The sequence below is a fragment of the Loxodonta africana genome, chromosome 10 (genome assembly GCF_030014295.1).
Source record: "Loxodonta africana isolate mLoxAfr1 chromosome 10, mLoxAfr1.hap2, whole genome shotgun sequence".
Lineage (NCBI taxonomy): Eukaryota > Metazoa > Chordata > Mammalia > Proboscidea > Elephantidae > Loxodonta > Loxodonta africana.
This window is the reverse complement of record NC_087351.1, coordinates 81,858,934-81,870,993: the sequence shown is the minus strand read 5'-3', so window position 1 is coordinate 81,870,993 and position 12,060 is coordinate 81,858,934. Positions and strand designations below refer to the sequence as shown.

Here is a 12,060-nt window from a genome sequence, read left to right as displayed (position 1 = left end):
ACCCAAATCCTATTCCAAATACTGGAACCCATAAGTGAAACAAATGCTCAAGAATACTGTAGGATTAGCAGACTTCAGAAGTCATACCTAACCTAAAAAATTCAGACCCCATTCCTTCCCTTCTGGCTTCACTACTGGAATTAAAATCTTCTAAGAACATCACCAAATAGGACAAGAAAAAAATGCCAAAGAGACAACTCACGACAACTCAAAATAACTACTCACTGGGCAACAAACCTGAGCTGCTCTCAGATAACGAAATGAACTGGAATTTTTGGAGAATACAATCCCAGTACCATAGAAGCCAGAAAACAAGATCTACAACAGAATGTTATTTTACTAATAATCTATTCATCAGTTCATTAGGTATCAGTGGTTTCTACCAGCTCCCCCAAAACTCAGAGTACAGCTATTGATAAACAAGTGGTTTCCCAACACTAAATTAGCTAAATTCTCAAATTTCCTCCAATTTAAACATTTTGACATCACTCACATGCAAACGAGTTAAGTGAAAGATCAATGAACAATTAATACTAACATGTTTAAAGAGCTAACCATGCTGATACTTGTGATTGTGTACTTAGTATGATTAGGTACAACTGAAACCAAAACAAATTATGCATGACATCAATTTGGCACACGTGACTGACTACCAAGTACTCCGAACACCACTAAAAGTTTAAGAATTGCCGATTTGGGTCATCAATACTCTTAAAAACGCAAATTTGTTAAAAGACCTACCACCTATATTTGCATATTATACCCGTATTTATGTATCTGTTCATGTTCAATAACTAGCTGAGATCATCTGCCAGGAAACTTGGTTAATTAGATCGAAGTTTAAAAAAAAAAGCTTAACTAGTTTTTTGACGAAGGCAGAGATGAACCAAGCAGCCTTGGTGGGACAACAGTTAAGTACTCACCTGCTAACGAAAAGGTTGATGGTTTAAACCCACCCAGTGACCCTGGGAGAAACCCCTGGCGATCTGCTTCTGTGAAGATTACAGCCAAGAGGACCTGATGGGACAGTTGTCACATGAGGTCACTGAGTGAGAATCAACTAGACAGCACCCAACAAGGGCTGAACTTAAGATGTATTACCCCTAAACTATCCTTAGAGCAATTAGATAAAAGTAATATACAGAAAACAGAGGTTGTGTCATGTCCTACACAAGTTAGTCCTGGAACTTTGCTTGGGATTAGATTCATCCACCTCCCGATTTATACAGGTCCCAGATGTGAATATCCAGGCTGATCTGTGAATTCAAACACCCAACCCATTCCTTTTGGAACATAACACAATCTGCCGTTTTTCCCATGGAAAGAATTCTTAACTCCCTCACTATATTAACAAGCATTTATACCAGAAGTAGCAAGTCTTTGGTATTATTTAGGGGTAAAGGAAAAAACTCAGAAAAAAAATGGTAAACCACCACTGATAAAACGTCAAAATAAAAAGACTATGCCCTGAGTTACCGTATTTAAGAAACCAAAGGGAAAAAACTGCCTCTCTTCCCACTTTGTTAGCAACTTCCAAAATACCAGCCAAGACGACCTTGGCTCATTCGTGTGGCCCTCAGATGCACAACAGAAAATCCTAGGTTCTGAGATCAAAAAGATTCAAGCCCCGTTTCCTCCAACCAAGTAAAATTAATATGTAGACCACACAAACCCCTACCAAAATCTGCCTCATCTATAAAAGATCAGCTTTACAATTTCAGAACTAAGTTCTACAGTCTTACACAGCAGAAAGTGGCCTTTATTCCAGGATATCAAAATCTACCTCCAAATGGAGATTTCCGCTCCCCGCTATGGGGAAATCAAAAGACAAATTTCTCTAGCGCTTCTAATTTCACGTTCCTCAAAACCATGCAACGCTAGGACAGGAAAATATAGCCCAAGAGTGAAAGCAGAGCATGAATACCAGTCTACCTTCTACTTCTCTTTGGGAAAGGCCTTAGTCAACAGTTTTAAGACTCAGCAGATATACAGATAAGACACTAAAAACAGTGTCTGGCTGCAGTAACTGAACATTAAGTAGATGTTACTGTTACCAAGTATTTATATAGACTAGTACCCAAACAGAGGACCAAGAAAATCGAACTGGTCTCCAACAAGATTCCTACAAGAAACAACTCACATTTCATGCAAGCACAGAAGCAGGGTTTGAGGGCTCCAGCTTAAGTCCCTAACAATTAAGATGGATATAGGACCTGAGGCAGTTTTCACTGTTATTTTTTCCTTAACATATACTGTCACATACATGTCTGAGAACTAAACGAAAAGGCATGTAAAGCCCACTTGAATATTCATGTGCACCGCTTAAAAAAATGTTTTATCATCTCTGGCCACTGGACCTATGATATTGCAACCTTTAAGACAGGCATACAACACATTAAACTTGATAGTTCGCTTCGCAAATGTTTCCTTCTTTGCCTGGCTCCTAAATCCTAAGTAACCTGATGCCAACACAATAAAGTGAGGGTGACAAAAGTGCAGGGGGTGCGCGGGTGCGTGCGCATGCACACACGCGTGCGGGAAACTCTTACAACTCTTTGTAATCCCTGTTTTGAACAGTTCATTGACTTCTTTGCCCATCTTCTGACTAGCCAGGAAATGTCAGTAATAGTAGTTTTTTAAAAAAAAACACCCCAGGATTCTGGAAGGGATTGTAAATGTTGAATGCAGAGGTCTAAAGGGAAGGGTAAACAGCACGCCATTTCAGACAAACACACAAAAACAGTTTTATAATATTTTATTATCAATAACAAACAGCTGCTTTAATACGTTGTCTTTGTCCTGCAGCTGTTAAAGGGTGGGTGGGACGACACCCTTGACCCCAACAAGGAAAACTCAAATTAAGCCTTTATATACAAGCAAATTTAGAGCTCTTTTATGTGTCCAAAGCCATTAATTATTTGAGGCATTAAACTGATTCTGAATTAACATATTTGAATAACCAGGAACTAAAATATTCAAATTTTTTCTAGTACAAAAAAATTAAATTTGCTTTAGTTATAAAAGAGCTCTGTCAATATACACAAACTATATACTCCAGACATCCACAAAAATGTGAGCAGAAGGCTTATCAAAAGACATTTAATACAATTAGTTTTCAACAACCCCTTGGTTGGTCCACTTCTACAAAGATATCCAGCCCAATCCAACCCCCCTCCAAATCCCACCCCCACAGAAAAGCACATACTTACCAGAATTTTTAGCAAGTATGGTTTGTGAATGTGTTTTTTTTTAAAAAGGCCCCCAGGGCAAGTTATTTACAGTTTAATTGCCACTGTCAACTGATCTGGACCTTGACCGGGACCGGGACCTGGACCTCTGGCGATCCACAGATGGAGACTTAGATCTACTTGAAGAACCACGTTTCTGGCTCTTCTCAGGCACAGGAGACCTACTAACAGAACGGGACTTGCTCCGGCTCCGGCTCCTGCTCCTTGACCGGCTGTAGGACTTGCGACTACGAGAACGAGATCGGCTACGAGACCTAGAGGAACTCCTGGTTCGGGAGCGAGATCTGCTTCTTGACCTACTAGGGAAGGGGGGAAAAAACTCAACATGAGTAACAGACCCTACAAATCCATTTAATAAAAGTGTGCCTTAAAAACATTAAAGAGATACCTGTGCCTTTTGCTGCCTTCAATTAATTTTATTTTTCTCCCATTTATTTCCTTTCCAGAGAGTTTTTCAATAGCATTCTTTAAGTCACCGTAAGAGGCAAACTCAACCACCCTAAGAAAAAAAGGCATTTGTAAATTACATATATCACACTGCCTCGCAAAGTACATAAGGCAGTCTAGATTAACGTTTCTAAGCTCACTTTTCTATTACTATCTTTAAGATTTGTTTCTTGATAGATAAACATACCATCAAAGGAAGATTTCTCAACCTCAGCACTACTGACATTTTAGACAAGGTAAGTATTTGCTGTGGGGGACTGTCCTGTGCGTTGTAAAATCTTTAGCAGTCTTCCCTAACTTTTACCCACTAGATGTCAGTAGAACCCTCCACCACCAGGTGTGACAACCAAAAATGTCTCCAAACCAAAAAACCAAGCCCACCGTCATTGAGTCGATTCCGACTCATAGCAACCCTATGGGGAGGCAAAATTGTCCCTGGTTGAGAACCACCACATTTGAGCATGTCCAAATTTTAAAATTCTGCAAAATGTTAACAGTGTACCTTTCCAAATGTTTTAAAAGGCCTCCATCATCTCCAGTACACACTCACCCTTCATTTAATTTAGGTCGATGTGCATCTGCAAACGTTACTTCCCCAGCTTGTCTCATGAAATCTTTGAGATCCTTAACACAAGATAATTGTGTCAAGCAGAGACAATGAAAGGTGACACACAAACAATCACAAGATATAAAAACAAAGACTACTGAAAGAGAAGATGTTAGATAAAGTACAAACATGGCTTCTACCACACTTGTATTCTATCAGAATTCAAAATTTATCTATAGCAGGGCACGAATTAAACGAAGAGCATATTGCTTTTAAGCAAGATGCTAGTGAAAATTCAGATTTTAACATTAAAGTAGTATTAGTCTATACTGAGCTCGATACAAAAAAACAAAAAAAAACAAAAACAAAAAACAAGAAAAAAACAGTACATTTTTAAAAGTAAAGACTAAAGCAAGAATTTTATATTTAAAAACAACATTTACAAGACACCAGTTATTCTGTGCCCCATATGTCATTAAAAAAGTTTACATTACCTTCATTAACATTTCCCTAGGCTAGTCAAGCAGCAAACCATTAATCGGTCGGAGAAACCTTCATGACATATGCCCGACTGGCTCTTCGCCACCCACTTGAAGGACACTACCCAATCGATGGAAGCCTTTATCGCACAGCCCTCCCTATTAGCAGCTATTGGCGGATGCAGACATGTTCTAATCTTGTGCAGTTACCAAGGACCACTTTACTGCGATCAGGATTCCAACGACCAACTAATTTCGAATCTTTCAACTCTTTGCGACCAGGACCTCTTATTCGGAAGCGTTACAGGAAGACCGCTCTCAACTTAGGGATCAGATCACGTTATCAACGCTCTGGGATCGCTGCAACCTGGCACTTCAAGTTTAAGTGCACCGATTACGTCTAGACCGGCAAACACAGATCTAGAGGTGGCCAACTGATCACTGTAGGAGCTGACTGGCAAAGTCAACCAGGCCCAACCAAGAGTGACCAAGACAACGATTAGGTAACCCACAGGCACTCCTCGTCATAAGGCCAACGACACAGATAGGCTGGCAAATAAAGGGTTTAATATTTGGTTAAAATTGATTTTTAAAAACATGAAAAAAATCCTCAAAACATTTACATTTGTTCACTAAATATTAAAATATCCCCCAGTTACGTTTAATTAAAATTTTAAAATAATGCAATTAAACCCACAATTTAATTAAAAATAAAACTACTTTTAACAAAACATATTATTAAAACTTTATCTACCCATTAACTTTTTAAAAAACCACATTGAAATAACTCAAAACCGTGTTTTAACAAACCTGCCAGCTGACTCTTGAAGATAAATTCTCAACTATAAGCCGATTTTCTGTCCTTACAGGTGGAGCATTTCTGAGGAAGAAAATGAGTACTCAAAAAGGAAGAAGTGCAGTGGTGTACATTTTTTGTGTTCAACTGTGGGTAAGTTCAAGGAATCAGACATGTCATTCAAACGGCTTCCATCATAGTTTCTGCACTATTCTGTAAGACTCATCAGGAATAGTGTGGGGATAACACAAAAATAGAACAGATTATGATAGTTCCCAGAATTATTACTAATGGTCCTTGAACCTTAAATTGTCCCTGCATAATGCCTGTACAAGGCAGCCACCACCCATCCATCACATACCGTCTATCATTTCGAGGTCTGCGACTACTAAAACGGTCAGAGTAGCGTCCTCTACCCCTTCCACCTCGAGAACGAGCCCTAGCATGCTCAATCGTAACCCTACAAAAACAGAAGGGAAAAAAATATTAATCATATACTTAAGCTATATAGAAGATCCACCGTTTTATCTAGAAAAACACCCCAGCTAACCTATTCAGCTTTATTTCCCAGAGCTAACTAGTTATACAATGAAAGCATTCTTGCCTTTCGCTGCAGAGTTCTTTTCCATCAAGTTCATATACAGCATCGTCTGCATCCCTTGGATCCTCAAATTCCTAAAAATGTGAAAAAATTTAAATACATAACATGGCTTTAATAGTGTATTCGACACATTAACAGCACTAAAAACGTGAGAGAACGGGAAAGCAAATATCTTAATGACATTATCATACAAATATACCCAACCAAGGAGTAACTGGGAAGGCATTCCCTCCAGCCCATAATGAGGCTGTTTTATTCCTTAAAGTCTCTTGCTTTAAGGCTGCCTCACACTCACTGAAGATATCCTACCAATGCTTACTAAGATCAAAACCACTGCTTATAATAAATCTTTATCTACTTAACGGAAGATGATGATTTAATACGTACCACAAAACCAAATCCTCTTTTCAGATCAATATCTTTTATCCGTCCATACCCCTTGAAGAATCTTTCCACGTCTTTCTCCCTGGCCGCTGGATTTAGTCTCCCGATGAATACTCGACAGCCGCTCATGACGTCCGGCTAGTATTTCCTGTTAGAAAATAATCCTTTTCAATTGAAACACCAGTGAGTATTAGAGGAAGATGTGGTCAATGGGGCAAAAACATAAACGGCATAAAATAAAGTGTTTACCAGCTGATGTTATAAACAAGATTGCCAAGAGTGCCTCTTTTTAGGCCAGGTCCCTTGCAGACAAAATTAAAACTCGGCTGCCAACACGATCCTTCCCTGGGCCCAGACCGCAGCGACCGCAACGCCCACTGCCACCTCTCGAACTGCGCAGTCGCACACTCTCCCTGGCTCTTCTGGCCCCCTCCCATCTGCCGCAGTTAAGAAAGGCCGAGAAGTGCGGGCGGAGCCGACCCCGCCTTCCGCAAGGCCAGCCCAATGGCGGCTCGCCGCGAGCGCGTCGCCGCCTCCTGGGAGCGTCACAGCAGGTGGAAGCCGGAATCTCGCGACGCCAAAGCCGCGCCTGCGCAGAGAGCGGCGGGCGGACCCTAGGCAGCCACAAAATGGCGGCCGCAGAGTCAGCGATGGGGGTGAGCCGCGCGTGCCAAACTCCCTTCTCCCGCCCACTCCCCGACTCCACCGTTCGGGAGTCACTGTGCCCGCCCGCAAAACGCCCTCACCACACCCGAGCAAAGGCACACACTCGAGGGGTTCGGATGAGATTAAAAAAGAGGTGGGGAGGGCACGCAACCCCCGTGTAGAATCGACCGTAAACATTACCGCCCTTCCACCTTCAGCACCCCCTCAAACAATACCAAAAGGGAAACGTGTCCCAGCGCCCACCTCGAACAAACTGTGGTCATTAGACGCCGTCCTCCGCAAAGAGGGCAGCCCTGGCTCCCCGCGATCTGAGCTGCCATGAAGAAGCCTCGATCCAAGAAGCCTTTCCCTCAAAGTGAGCCACTCACCTACCGGAAGGGATCTTTGGCAGCTGAGACCCAGAGCCGTCCGTAGTCTGCAGTGGAGTCGTCTGCCTCCCCACAGACCAGGACTTGCCTACGTCTCTCCACAACTGACGCACTTAACAGCGCTGGCGTTCCACAAAATGGAGGGCGCGCCTCTCCGTCACTTCCGGAACCGCCCCGAGACTTGGGGCCCCGCCCTTCTGGAGCCCGGGGTGGAAGTTTCAGCCGGACTGTAACCCACCAGCAGCTGCGCGGGAGAAAGATGTGGCAGTCGGCTTCCAAAAAGATTACACTTTGGAAACCCTACTCTGTCCCATAGGCTCCCTATGAGTCGGTGTCGATGCACCAGCAACGCGTTGGAGAGAATCCTTATCGGACGAGGGAGGCTCCGGCCGCGGTGGGCGGGGCCGGGGCAGGACGCGGGGTGGGCGGGACCAAGGGGCGGGACCAAGGGGCGGGGCGCGGCCGTCGACGCTGGGCGTGGGAGAGGGAGTTTCGGTTTTTGCGCAGCAATGTTTGGACCAATGGCATCCTTCTTCTACCTAAAGTTTTTTCTGTAGCTGCCGAGTCAGCCTCTAGGGTTACTGAATGAAGAAACTCAGAATTTGTAAAAAATATCTGGTGATCTTGAGCATTGTGCTCTCTCAAAGATTTATGTATGTGGAATCACATTGACAGCAGCCTCTGGAAAGGTTAGATAAGATGTTTCGGGAGCAGTGACTATAAGGAGGTTGGTGGTGGTGGAATAATCTGGAAAGGAATAGCGAGAATGGCTACGCAACTTAAAGAATGTAAACCATGTCCCTGAATTGTACATGTAGAATTTGTTGGAATGGTATGTCTTTTCCTCTGTATACTTTCATGAAATTTAAAGTACACTTATCTGGCAATCTCTGACCTCTTGCTTCATGCAACTTAAGGTTGCATTTTGGGGGAGGAGCGCTCCTTGATATTCAAGTGAATTATTTTTTAACCACACCTGGACGTGTGATTTAGTTGTAGTGAGAAGACTGAGGGAACGAGCAGCTGGCGGATTCCAACTGCCAACCTTTTAGTTAGCAGCCGAACTCTTAACCACTGCACCACTAGCGATCCCGTCTGCTAACCAAAAGGTCAGCAGTTCAAATCTACCAGCTGCTCCTTGGAAACCCTATGGAGTAGTTCTGCTCTGTCCCGTAGGGGCCCTGTGAGTCAGAATCTACTGAATGGCAACCAGTCATCTTAGCCGTTAGCCTAATAAAGAAGGCCTTGTGGTGCAATGATTAAGCGCTCAGCTACTAACCGAAAGGCCTCCCCATGGGAGAAAAGACTTGGCCTGGCAAAAAGATAACAGCCTAGGAAACGCTATGGGGCGGTTCTACTTTGTCCTATAGGGTCGCTATGAGTAGAACGGGCTTACCTTTCCTACGTTGTTGTTAGCTGCCCTGGAGTTGGTTCTGACTCATAGCGACCCTGTGTATGACAGAATAAAACACTGCCTGGTCCTGCGCCATCCTCATAATTGTTGTTATGCTTGAGCCCATTGTTGTAGCCACTGTGTCAATCCATCTCATTTTCCTCTTTTTCGCTGACCCTCTACCAAGCAGGACGTCCTTCAAGGACTGATCCCTCCTGATGACATGTCCAAAGTAAGTGAGATGTAGTCTCACCATCATTGCTTCTAAGGAGCATTCTGGTTGTACTTCTTCCAAGATAGATTAGTTTGTTCTGGCAGTCCGTGGTATATTCAATATTCTTTGCCAACACCATAATTCAAAGGCATCAGTTCTTTGGTCTTCCTTATTCGTTGTCCAGCTTTCACATGTGTATGAGGCAATTGAAAACACCATGGCTTGAGTCAGGCGCACCTAAATCTTCAAGGTGACATCTTTGCTTTTTAACACTTTAAAGAGGTCTTTTGCAGCAGATTTGCCCAATGCAGGTTGTAGCGAACAGTTTCACATTTTTCACATCAAAGATTCTGTTTCTAGGTATGGCTGGCGTCTGTCTCTCTCCCAACCCCACAGCAACTTCCTTTAGAATCAAAGCTCCTTTTCAAATGTACAATCCCTGACAAGGACAGATTACCCAGTAAACAAGGTAAGCATGGGCTTACTTGTGCTTACTTATTAATGAGTAGTGAACAATTTCACATATGTAAGCCCATGATTACTTTGCTTATTGGGTAATCCACCCCGAGTCAGAATCTACCAGACAGCAATGGGTTTGGTTTTTTGGTTTTAGCTACTAGCGTAGCAGACATTGGCATTTAATAATGCACAAATTATCCCAACCAGTGGAGCCCTGATGGCGCAGTGGTTAAGAACTCACCTGTTAACCAAAAGATTGGCAGTTCGAATCCTCCAGTCACTCCTTGGGTTTTGGAGCAGGCTTCCAACTTTTTTTGTACATTTTGCATTGACTGTGGAAGCAACCGCTCCTGATTTTACTTTCTCCAAGTTATATTTAGTGCACTAAGAGTAAGTAATCTAGAAAAGGTTTGCAATTTGGGAAAGAGTGATGGTGCTATAAAAAAAAAAACAAAAAACTTGCCATTGAGTCAATTTCAAGTCATAGGACCCTATAGGACAGAACAGAACTGCCTCATAGGGATTCCAGGGAGCAGCTCATGGATTCAAACTGCTGACCTTTTGGTTAGCAGCTATAGCTCTTAACCACTCTGCCACCAGGGTTCCAATGGTGCTACACATTGTGGAAAATGTTGCTTACCTTTAGCCCATGATGTCATGACTTTCTTCAGGGGGAGGGGGAATAAAAGGCATAAAACTTTTTCTCTTGATTTATTTACTGTTAAAGTTTGTGGTTTTTTCATCCGTTTTTAGTGTCTTAATCCACTCATTATAAAACATGTTTGTTCTTCCATGATGACTATCTAATACCAAGTCTCCTTATAGGATTGTTTCTTACCAATTTCTCCAATAAGCACAAAGTCATTTTCCATAAGTATTAATCTCCTTCCTATGTGATCCTATAATATACTGTTTATGCTCTATAATTCCCTCATCATTGACTTATATGATACGTATTATTTATGTCTTCGTTTTCCAGAAGTGCCTAACACAGTAAATACTCAATATTTGTAGACCTGGATTTGCATTAATTAGCATTTTTTCTGATGGTCCTGTTTTTCTGATATCAGTGTTAGCAAAACAGCTCATATCTTTTCCCTAAGGACATCCAAAACCTGCTGCTGTGGACTTGATTTCAACTCAGTAACAATATAGGACAGAGTAGAACTGCCCCATAGGGTTTCCAAGGAGCAGCTGGTGAATTCGAACTGCAGATCTCTTGGTTAGCAGCCAAACTCTTAACCACTGCACCACCAGGGCTCCAAGGACATCCAAGTGAGTAGTAAATCTCTTGCCTTTAGTAAAGGAAAAAAAATGCAAAGAAATCACAGATTAACTATCAAGTTCGCTGGCCATCTCTGCTGGGGACTTTCGGTATATAGATATATTTCATTCATTGCAATCCGGATTTCATCTAACTCAGGGTTTGACCACCAAGGTCTGTGGGCTTATAATCTTGCCCAATACTTGTTTTTGGAAGGCCTAAGAATGGTTTTTATATCTTTAAATGGTTGGGGGAAAAATCAAAAGAAGGACAATATTTCATGACACCTGAAAATTATGTGAAATTCAAAAATCAGTATCCATAAAGTGTTTTTGGAACCCAGCCACTCCCGTTCATTTCCTTGTTGTCTGTGTCTGATATTTGTGAGACAAAGGCAGGGGTGAGTAGTTGCAACAGAGACTGTATGACTGGCAAAGCCTGAAATATTTACTATCTCGCCCTTTACAGAAAAAGTTTGCCAACCCTGAGCTGATTACTAGACTTTAAACTGCTCTGTGAACGCCCCACCCGATGCCCTTTGTAAGACAGTAAAACCATAAACAACAAAAAAGTTTATTTCATTGCAATTAAAAGAAATATATTCTTATTACAGGAAAATTGTTGAACAGGAAAAAGAAAATGTGAAAGAAAAGGAAACACAATCCCATCTCACCAAATCAATCTCTGATTAGATTTTGGTGTATTTCCTTGTCATTTTTTCCCCTGAGTATTTTGCTTTCTTTTCAAATTCAAAAGTAGTACATGATTGTTTTTTTTAAACTTGGGAAAAAGTTAAAAATTACAGATATCAGAATTTAAAAAATCAATCATATCCCAACCGCTAAGGGATAACTATTTAGTGGTTTTTTTAAATTTCTGTTTAGTGTTTGAAAGCACAACTGTATTTTCAAAATAAGAATTATCCTTATAATTTGGTACCGTGGCTTCTTTTGATTCATAAAACTTAGTCATGGTCATTTACCATGTCTCTTTGTTTTAATATAGTTATGATCACAAGTCTGTATTCAAATTTGTATCTGTTTTTCCACTGAACATCAGACTACAATGTGGGGATACATTCATTCTGACCAGCTCGTCTGTTTTTCTGAAAATGTCCCAAATGTCACCATATGCTTAAAAGTTCCTTTCCAAAAATCCCAATGTTCAGAAAAAGTGTCATTCATCCTTGCTTTA

At 41.7% G+C, this 12,060-nt stretch overlaps 1 protein-coding gene across 2 annotated transcripts; it reads right to left on the bottom strand.

Annotated features, from left to right (window-relative positions):
- Positions 1-2,738: 2,738 nt before the first annotated feature.
- SRSF5 (serine and arginine rich splicing factor 5) lies at positions 2,739-6,631 on the bottom strand. 2 transcript variants are annotated; one of them, XM_023546312.2, is made up of 7 exons: positions 6,506-6,631; positions 6,122-6,192; positions 5,879-5,977; positions 5,532-5,601; positions 4,246-4,319; positions 3,637-3,747; positions 2,739-3,547 (listed from the first exon to the last, which is right to left on the bottom strand). In XM_023546312.2, the coding sequence occupies exons 1-7, from the start codon at positions 6,629-6,631 to the stop codon at positions 3,283-3,285; spliced, it is 816 nt and encodes a 271-aa protein (XP_023402080.1). In that variant the 3' UTR covers positions 2,739-3,282. The 2 variants fall into 2 exon arrangements, with proteins under 2 accessions (XP_023402080.1, XP_023402083.1); XM_023546315.2 differs by having other exon boundaries at positions 2,739-3,544.
- Positions 6,632-12,060: the final 5,429 nt, after the last annotated feature.

What these genes read in the sequence shown, in the direction of transcription:
- SRSF5 (XM_023546312.2), bottom strand. Translation starts at nt 6,631, where the DNA reads ATGAGCGGCTGTCGAGTATTCATCGGGAGACTAAATCCAGCGGCCAGG. An exon ending in AAAGAGGATTTGGTTTTGTG is followed by an intron (nt 6,193 to 6,505) that starts GTACGTATTAAA and finishes TCACATTTTTAG; the next exon opens with GAATTTGAGGATCCAAGGGA. An exon ending in CGACCTAAATTAAATGAAGG is followed by an intron (nt 3,748 to 4,245) that starts GTGAGTGTGTAC and finishes TTTTTTTCTTAG; the next exon opens with GGTGGTTGAGTTTGCCTCTT.